General features: G+C 38.2%; 2 protein-coding genes across 2 annotated transcripts; both read right to left on the reverse strand.

Moving 5' to 3' along the window:
* Window positions 1–2,794: 2,794 nt before the first annotated feature.
* On the reverse strand, window positions 2,795–4,564 carry LOC130736931 (protein NUCLEAR FUSION DEFECTIVE 4-like). Its single transcript, XM_057588704.1, has 2 exons — window positions 3,443–4,564; window positions 2,795–3,136 (listed from the first exon to the last, which is right to left on the reverse strand). The coding sequence occupies exons 1-2, from the start codon at window positions 4,562–4,564 to the stop codon at window positions 2,795–2,797; spliced, it is 1,464 nt and encodes a 487-aa protein (XP_057444687.1).
* A 3,057-nt stretch (window positions 4,565–7,621) lies between these two features.
* On the reverse strand, window positions 7,622–9,734 carry LOC130739080 (pentatricopeptide repeat-containing protein At5g48910-like). The gene has a single exon (XM_057591305.1). It carries the CDS (start codon window positions 9,659–9,661, stop codon window positions 8,000–8,002), a length of 1,662 nt encoding a protein of 553 aa, XP_057447288.1. The 5' UTR covers window positions 9,662–9,734; the 3' UTR covers window positions 7,622–7,999.
* Between the last annotated feature and the right edge of the window lie 744 nt (window positions 9,735–10,478).

The raw sequence follows: 10,478 nt of genomic DNA on the forward strand, positions 1-10,478 counted from the left end.
ATCCGTTGAGGTCCATCCGTTTCCGGAATGCATTTGGTTAACTGGGTTAACCGCCATCTGCATTTCATGCAACATGCATACTGACTTAGTTGCTGAGTGTGATTGATAATTGTTAATCCTATTTGATGCATGCTAATTGTTATTATCGTCTTTTGCATTCATTATGGAATATGCAACCCTAAGATGTTATCCCTAGCTATAAGCCTAAGTGGCTATTCTATTATCTTTACCTATTGGATTTATTATTTACATAATTCTTTGGAGTTGACCCTCGCGTCTTCTGTGTGTGCTTTGGCGGACTACGCCCTTTGTCAGATGTCTTTGGCGGGCTGGTTCACGACGGTTCACCCTTCGGGGGGAACTAGGGTTGTGATGCTGGAATAGGAGCGCATCGCGGTTGCGAGAGGAGGACGGATGGTGTACATAGACTTGGTCGTTCTGGATTCAGATTCGGACGACGATCACGCTAGCATGTAGGATTGAGTGTTAGTGTGAGCTCCTCGAGATGGGATTAGTGTAGGAGTAGAGTCTTAGCTCTGACCGTTATGTTTTCCTTTGGGAACAGGGTAGTTTCCCGCCGATAGCTTTTTGTGTGGTTTCTTTACGGGAATCACAGAGAGTTGGTTGGACTTAGGAGGTCTGGTTTTAGGCCATCTGGGCTGACTTATTCTCATTTTTGAGGTTGGTGTTGTAGACACTTAACCTCTACTTCTGGATTGTACGTTTTGCCTACGGGCGTTATACTTTTCTACTTTCCGTCACTGGAGGTTACTCGTGACGAGGTTGCTACTACAGCGGGGGCTGTGATTATATTGTATATTAGTTTCTGATTTTCTTTCGCTTTAGAGTTTCATTTATTTCAGTCTTGTTTATATTATCAACGAAAAAATATATTCACGTTTTTCCGCATTAAGTTTATTTTTGGTTACTAAAGTGACGCCACCGAAATCGGGGTGTTACACAAAGGCTCATGGAGAGATCCACAGACAAGCCTCAAGATCAGGCTTTGTAGGCTCAATCTTCCAAGAAAGGAGGTTATTCCAGAGGTGGATACAAGGGTAATCGAGGCAAAGGTAGAGATACCAAGAGTGATTCGAAGGCTGGCAGTGCAAAGAATCAAGATCAGGACAAGTCAGATCAAAACCCTGATGAAGAATCTGGGAAAAGGGGCAGCTCCAGCAATTGGCGTGGAGGCAGAAGAAAACTTGATAGAAAGAAAATTAGATGCTTCAATTGCAACAAGATTGGTCACCTTTCATTTGAGTGCAAGGCACCTCCTGGACAAGGTGAAAATCGTAAGGACAAGCAGCATGGTGAAGCAAATCTGGCAAGAAAAGACCATGAGGTAACTTCTAATGAAACACCACTATTGTTAATGATGGTAACTAGTAGTGTGCTAGATGGAGATGATAGATGGTGTTTAGATTCTGGCTGCTCAAATCACATGATTGGTCATAGAGATTGGTTAATAAATTTTGATGAGAATAGAAAAAGCAGTGTTAGATTTGCTGATGGTAGAATCCTTCATGCTGAGGGTATGGGAGATATTATGTTCAGTGATAAAAAGGGCCAGCAAGTGTTATTAGCTGAAGTGTGGTATGTTCCTAGCATGACTAGTAATCTGATTAGTTTGGGGCAGCTAGTTGAGAAGGATTTTGATGTTAGCATGAAGAAAAGGTTCCTGGAAATTTTTGATCCTTCAGGTAGAAAGATTTTGAGAACAAGACTGTCCTCAAATAGAACCTTCTATGTTCAACTCAAGGCTTTTGAATCTCAATGTCTAAATGCCTCAGTTTTAACTGAAGATGCCTGGTTATGGCATTGGAGATTTGGACATTTGAATTTTAAAGACCCATTTAACAGTAATAGGAACCTTGTGAGCATGCAGTGAAACAAGTTCCTAGGTGTCATTCTTCTCAATGGACTTCAGTTCCTCTCTTATAGCCTCTTTCCATACTTGACTAGAGAGAGCTTCTTCAAAGCTAACTGGTTCAGAATCAGCTAACATGGCTATAGATTGCACAAGATCTCCCTCATCATTAATAGTATCATCAGTGAACAATTGATATTCCCTGAGATGTGGAGGGAGGCTTCTCAGTCTTGATGGTTGTTCCAAGCTCGAGGGGCTTGCTTTAAGCCATAAAGAGCTTGGACCAGCATAGCACAACTCAAAAAATCTTCTCTCAATTGAACTTCAAGAAATGTATCAAATATGGAGCTATGGCGGCCGCGGTTTCTTGGTTCTTCGCCATTATTTATCATGTATGGCAGAATTTTGGCTCTCCCACATACCCGCCATTCACAATTAACAAGACTGTTCAAGACATTGTATCACTCTTTGTGTAGGAAGTTATACAACTCCTTGTCTTGATGCTTAACTTGGTCCTCTTTGATCCCAAAATTGAGATTTTATTGTAATTAAGGCTCCAGCACCCATCCACCTTAAAAAAACAGAAACATATAAGGACCAAGGATCTCAGCAGCAAGGTGACTGGTTGTCCTGATATAGATTGGTATTAATGATATAAGAAGAGTTTCATAGCATTGTTTTAGAAATTTATCCCGAGAACAAGAAGTTACGAAAACAAGTAATAGGAGTGGGGAATTTCATCCTGATACAGAAGATATGAAAAGAACAACATCAAAACAACCAATTGCAATCATTAAGGTTAATTAACCAAAACAATGAAAAGATAAACTTTCTATTCTGTGCTCATATCAAAATAGTAATAACTGAATAATAATAGTACACTTATTTAATGAAGTTACAGTCTTCACTAAATTGTGAATCCTATTATTTCTGTGAATAAAATTTGCGAGTCCTAGCATGAAGAATCAAAGCCAAGACAGTTCCAAGCAAGCTAACGGAGCCCCAGATGAGAAAAGTGTGATTGTAGCACTTCATGCCTACGCATTTCACATGTTCATGCCCTTCCTTATGGTAAAGAAGTGCAGCTGAGTAGCCAAATAGAAAAGAACCAATGGGGATGTTGGCCACGACCACATTATGGTTCACTGAGAAATGTTTGGTTCCAAATAACTCAGTTGTTGTGGAAACAGCTATGGAAGTAATTGCTCCAGTGCACACGCCAATCACTGCAGTGCTGGTGTATAGAGCAATGTCTGTTTTGTTTGTCTTCATCAATGTGCATCAACTAAAGCAACCAACAAATTCATAGTCATTATTTGCATTAAATGAAAAATGTAAATGTACTGATCAAATCCTTCCTATTAAGATGATCGACATCAAAATTGTGTCCGTCTCTATAGGGTCTTTATATCACGCTAATAAGTCAAACATGGAGGATGAACAAATTATCATGGATTCCATCGCAAAATCGATCGCTATTTGTGACTGAAATATATATATTTAATAGGTGAAATCAATGAAAATTTATGTTGACAAATATAGATATGAAATGTTTAGGGTTTAGAGTTTAACACGATACCTATAGAAGTAATCCATGAGAGACGGTATGAGACGGCCGAAGAACCCAAAAGATGAAGATAGAGACACCAAAGATGAAGTGGCAGAGCAACCCCTGGATTCAGCTATTTGTCCCAAGTTATTAAGAAAAACTAAACCAATTGTTGCTCCAAAAAGATAGACAAAGAAATATAACCAGAAATTTACTCTTCTGAGCATTAATTTCACTCCAATTTCCTCCATAACACCAACCTCTGAAACTTCTATTCTATGTTCACCCTCTTTCACCCTCTCTCCATTAGTACCCTCCTCCATAGTAAAATAGTAGACTCCAAGTCTTTCCCAATTTTTGTGACATGACCCTGCTAGTTCCTTCATCTTCACAGAAACTGGGACTAGTAGAAGCAAGAGAAGGGACACTACAAGACCAATCAGGATTCCAAGTGAGGAAGTTTTGCTTGTGACAAATTGCAAGCTGCTCATCACAGCATATATTCCAGTGCCAATTGTGATAACAAACATAACAGCAAACCCAACACTTGTGTTCTTGGAACTTGTGGATTCAATTTCTCTGACAAAAGGAGCTGCTATTAGGCTAAATACCACTGGTATGAGAGAGTTCAGGAAGAGAAAGGTTCTAGCTTTTTTGTGTGGAGAAACAGCTTCAACAATATTGGTATAAATCTTTGCACTTAGTCCTTGGTAACTGCTTGTTAACCCCACAGCAACTTGACTATCAGATTGAAAGTTTCTTATGGCAACAACAAAGCAAACTGTGTTGATCCAACAAATGCTATTTCCAGCCAGAAAAGTTAGCAAGAAAACATGCCAATATGATAGAGAGGCAATGTGGTTTGTTATGAAGAGATATTGCACTCCATAGCCGATTAATCCGAGAATCGAACCGATTACGAGGACAAGCCAGAGAGGTAGGTAAAGAGAAGCAAGGCCAGAAAACCAGCCAAAAAGTTTCCCTGCATCAGAGGCAAAAGAAAGGTTATTGAGATGCACTTGGGAAATAGAAAGAAGCTCCTTCAACTGGGAAGAGTAAGCAGGGAAATCGGTGTTTGTCCCATTTATGGCTTGGAGCCAAATAATGGGCACAAGGCTTAGCCATTTAAGAGTAGTAGAAGGCATGGTGATTGGTGGAATAAGCTTCAAGGAGAAGGCCACAAGTTAAACCATGCAAGAGGGAACTTGCACAGAAACTTGTGGCTTTCGGTGAAAAAGGTGCATCACATTTTCACATAGAACAGAACGATCCCATATTGTGTGTAAGTCCTTGTTATAAATTAGGTATCAGGTGTGTGTGTGTGTGAGGGCAACTTAATAATTGGAACAAATCTGTGATTTATCTTTTAGAATTAAGGAGTGTGATGCTGCTTTAATCTGTTCTTTTTTTTCTTGCATCTTAGAAATCTGCCTTAGATATTGGAATATATCTCTGATTTGTCTCTCAAATGTTACTAGACGGATTAAGGCATGCTAACTTTTATTCCGGGCCTTAATCTGCCTTAATCTGTCAAGTATCATTTTACATTTATTGTGAATTTGAATTTCCAATTTTATGTAATAAAAAAATTGTTTTACATTGTAATATCATTATTTTGAATTGAAATATTTTGAAATTGTTGTGTCTCATTCTTTGTCTGACTAATAAACACATACCAGTTAAAAATCATATTATAAGTTTGATAGTGCCACACTCGTGCCTTTTTAATTAACATATTATGAGATTTAATTTTATTGGTAGAACACGAAATTGGATCACATAATATCTTGATTCTCATTTGGATAGTCGCCAAGTTGAGTTGTGAGATAGTATGTTGTTTTCGTCAATATGATGCAATTCATGCATGAGATTGATATGGGCCAATAATCATGGACTCCTTTGAATTTGGAATCATGTCATTGTTTACTTTACCATGTATCTGAATTAACTCAAACACTTACCGTAAACGTATAGTATTTGTTGATGTAATCATATATGAACTTATCCATCAAATTGTGTGAAAATATGAAAATATCACCCTGAATAATCTGTGCTCTACAAGCTAATAAACTTGATTTGACATAACAAACAAAATACAAGTGATTAACTTCTGTGACTGATATGATTTTGCCTCTATCACTGATGAGTCGATGCATGTGGTTTTACATAAGCAACTGTATAGCAGAATCACAAGTTTGGTCATCCAATCAGTGGTGACTAGAAACTTGGAGAAAAAATTATCTCATAGGAGGAAGAGACGAATCATGTTGGTTGATTGCAACCGAAAAATTTGATTATTGCAGCAAAATGGGAATAGGTCTAACTTGATCATAAAAAAATAATAGATATTAAGTCAGTGTAATATATAAACTCTATTCGGTAATTAAAGATCATACTTCCACTAGTACACATTCACCATAAATTGAAACGAATTTGATTAAATACGGTGCATTGATTTTCAAATAGGGGTTGTTTAAATGACTTATGAGAAAATTTGGGTTAAATAATCCATTATCCAATCACATTGAAGATAAGTGAGGTGGAATTTTTATAATTTATTTATTAATTTATTTTCAACTCACTTATCTCCAATGTGATTGAATGATGAATTATTTAACCCAGACGTTTTCTTGAGTCATTTAAACAACCCTTTCAAATATAAGGTCATCATACCACACAGGAATCAAACTCAAACATCAGCGTTTCGAACAATCATACCACCCTTATCAATTGGTCATTTTGTGCATATTTTAAATATATGGATAAAAATTTTATGATTGATTCTTTCTTAATTTAAAGAAATTAATATCTATATATAACAATCTTTTATTTTAAAAAAAATCTTTGTTTACCTTTATTTAATTTTAACCAAGTTATTATTTCTATTTATCATTATCGATGGAAATTATTCTATTGATTGATACTCTCCTAATTTGCTCTCTTTGTTTTTTTTTTCTTCCTAAAGTTAGTTATTATTAAATATGATATTAATATAGAAAAAAATTCATTTGATTCTCTTCTAATGTATAGATTTAATTTAAGATACTTAATATATATATATTAAAAGTTTCATTCACCATAAATGGTACGGCTCGTTGAGGATCACAAACCTACCAAACAAAGTTGCGCCTATCAAAAAAAAAAGAAAAACCAAACAAAGTGTCAATGACATACTATCCACACAGAGATTTGAGCACACATCATTGGGCATTGGGGATGAGATTCAAACTCTTGTTCTAATGACCAGGTGTACGAGCGCATATTGGCTAAAATTTCATTGTTGGTTCTTTCTTGATTTAAACTTTAATGATGTCTCAATTTTTTATACAATAGTCTCGTAATCTTACTACTTACTAATTATTTAAGTAAAAACCATGTATTTTTTTAGCATGGTAAAAATGAAAACAAAGACTAACGCGTAAGAGTTACAACACCCCAAATAATTCGCTAGCAAAATATGCGAAATACCAATAGGTGCCTCCTAAAAATTTTGGAACTCAGAGGAGCGAAGCTTAGGTAAAAAAATAAGCTGCCACATTTCCTATATTGAATAATAGAATAAGAGCAAACATTGAACTATATTGATAGAAGACTTCATCTCTAATGGGCTTCTATTATTGATTTATTTCCAACCGGACTCAACAGCTTGTTATTAGCTCATGTTATGAATATAATAACAAAAAAATTTGATGAAATGTCTTTCCTTTTAGCTTAGTCTTTTATAATAAATTTTAGGATTTTTCCTTTGATAGAAAATTATACTCTATCAATTAGTACTTTCATCATCATGTACTGAGTCCCTACCGCTTAGTTTCACGACTAGCGCTTGTCGGTACACCTTAACTAAGAAGAAAAAAAAGACACAAATACCATGCCACAAGAAGTTCAAGAAGCGCGATTCAATCCTCTAGAACAGATATTTCTATTGTTGATAAACAATTATGCAGACTCTGATTATCATGAACATGGGAAGCCCCAAGCTATGACTTACTATATTTCATTGGACATAATATTGGATATTCAGGTCAAAAGCCTACTGACACCTGTGTTAATGACTACTAGCTGAAGTGAAATCTCAAATGCTTTGACTAAAGATTTTGGCTAATAATCCCTTTCCTGAGTGTTTGTAGAATTCTGGTTACATGCATGCAAGTTGTGAGTGGGCGAATCTTTGGCGTGTGTGTGTGTGAAGAGCTGAAGATGGCGGGTAGCGCAGGAAGATGAGGTGCATTGAGTGCGTTAAGTGAAGGAGTTAGTTTTGGTGTCAAGTGTGTAGAGTAGGGGAGAAGGAACGGTGTGGAGTAATATGGTAGGTGAATGGTGATGAAAGAGAGGGGACGAAGTTGTGTTGGGTGCTGGGGTTTGTAATTGAAGGGTAAGAGCTATATGAGAATGGAGGAAATCATGCAAAACTATTCATTGTCAAATCTGTTGCCATACCTAGACCAAGTGAGTCTTTTCTAATTTAGAGAGTTGTACCGTCCTTTTTATTTTGCAAATTTATTTTAATTTTTTAGTGTCTGTCATAACATACATTCTAGTACACTGATAGTGAACAATCACATTTTTCTTCTCCTGTATCATGCAACACAGGTAAGATGTACTGATGGGTAACCAGCTGCAGTTATCCCCTGTCCTATTGTTTCAAGCATTCTGTATATGTCTGAAGAACAGTCATGGTCTTTGTCCCCTGCAACAAAGTGATGAATTCCACCCTCCAGTTCAACCAAACTCCAACCTGCAACTTTCTTGCTGACTTTCTCAATCATTAATTTACGAACTCTAACTACATCTTCCCATTTTCTTGCTTTCGCGTAGATTCCAGCTAACTGTACATAATGCCCATCATGCATTGGATCCAACTGTATCAACTTATTTCCAATCTTCTCACCCATATCCACAAACCCATGAACCTTACACGCATCAAGCAGTGTTGCCCACAGTACAGGGTCCGGTTCTACTGTCATCGTTTCAATCAAGTGAACGGCTTCATCCACTAAACCAGCACGAGCCAGGAGATCAACCATGCACCCGTAGTGCTCCATCTCAGGTTGAATGCCGTAACAATCCACCATTAAGTTAAAGTAACGCTTGCCTTCACTAACAAGACCACCCATGCTACAAGCATTTAGGACTCCAACAAAAGTCACATTCACCGGAATAAAACCCTCACTTAAGAACTTGTGAAAGAGCGCAAGCGCATCCTTCGCAAGACCATGCGAAGCCAACCCACAAATCATGACATTCCATGTCCATATATCCTTTCCTGAAATCGATTCAAACAACGCCCTCGACTTCTCAATGCAACCACACTTCGCATACATGTCAACCAGAGCAGTTCCTACCGGAACGGTTATCCGAAACTTCAAGGACTCAATGGTGGAATGAACAAACCTCCCACACTCTAACAAACCCAACTGAGCCGAAGCTGAAAGAACACTAACCAATGCTGCCTCATTGGGTCTAATCCCTTTCTCCCTCATCACACTAAAACACTCCAACCCATCCTCCAAGAGTCCATTCTGGACATACCCCATTATCATAGTGCTCCACGAGACAACATCTCTCTCAGGCATTTCATCAAACACCTTCTCCGCATCACGAATCTCCCCATTCCTCACCACCCCAGCCAACACGGAGTTCCACGTGACCACATCACTGCAAAGGGTATCTTCCTCTTCCTCGAAAACCCTTTTGAAACTCTCAACGCTGGAACCACACTCACAGTACAAGTGAATCAACGCGTTCCGAACGAAAACATCGCGCGCGAAACCAAGCTTGACCACATGGGCGTGAACCTGAACCCCTGAGCCCAATCCCGAGGCGGCGCGTTTAGTACACGCGTGGAGAGCGAAGGTGAAGGTATGCTGGTTGGGCTTGACGAAACGCCGCCGCCGCAGCATGGCGGAGTAAATGGCAATCGACTCTGACGGCGGCGAGTTTGCCTTGGCGTGGCAGCGGATGATGTTGTTGAAGGCGAAGACGGTGGGGAACTCGATTGAGTTGAAGATGGAGATGCAATACTCGAGTGGGAAGGGAGTGAAGGAAGAGAGAGAGAGTAGAGAGAGAATGTGAAGGATGAACCGGGCATTGCCCGAAACGACGGCGTTTGCATGGGTTTGCTTGATTTGCAGGAGTGATGGTCGTAGTGGGAGGGAAGCAAATAGTGGCGGTGTTGAAGGTTGAGGATCTGAAATGTGTCTCCTTAGTCGAAGAAGGGGTTTGGTTAAATTGGCCAACATAAAGAAAATTGTTTCTATCTCTCTCTCACTCTAACCTTCTTTATCTTCATCTCATACATATCACCTCTTCATTTTTATTTTATTTTTTGAAACCACCAGCTCTGCATTTTAAACTTTCAAAAACTGCAACATATTCGCAAATTTCTTACACTTTTCAAGGTTTAAAAAAAGTTTAACATATTTAAACCTTAAAAAGTGGAAGAAAAGGTGAAGACTACAGTGTCTACCATTTTAGGGGATGCAGCGGTGTCCCCCAAAAATTTTAATATGAGATGACAAATTTGTCTCCTAAGCATTCTGACGGTTTACGGTCTCCTAATCATCACAAACTTTGCTGAAGATTTCAGCAAAATAGATGAGAAGATTTATTTTTAGGATCCATTTACTTATAATAGTGAGAAGTGTCAATTGTACATTATGAATTCAATCATCTAAAATCCTAACTGATAGAACATGAGGGAAATCAAAAGATAAATTCTATCTTCAAAACTCTCAATTGACAATCCTGAGAGGAGAAACCCAACGGTGTGGGTGATGATTCAGTTGTGAAGATTCAATGACATGGTATAAGACAAATTAGTACATGTTTTTTTAACAACTGATCTGGCACTAAAAAGATGAAAATGGCACCATCCAAAAATATATCTAGATCAATCTTTCTAGATCAGAACAACAATGGGTATTTGCTGAGAACCCAAAAATGAAACACAGATCTGGAATCATCGCTGAGGAAGAGGAAGGAAGAATTGAAGGTCTGTGCATGTGGCATTCAGTGAAGAATCCTTCAGAGACACCGGAACGGGCGTCGAGGAGCTTC

Source organism: Lotus japonicus, chromosome 2, assembly GCF_012489685.1.
Source record: "Lotus japonicus ecotype B-129 chromosome 2, LjGifu_v1.2".
Lineage (NCBI taxonomy): Eukaryota > Viridiplantae > Streptophyta > Magnoliopsida > Fabales > Fabaceae > Lotus > Lotus japonicus.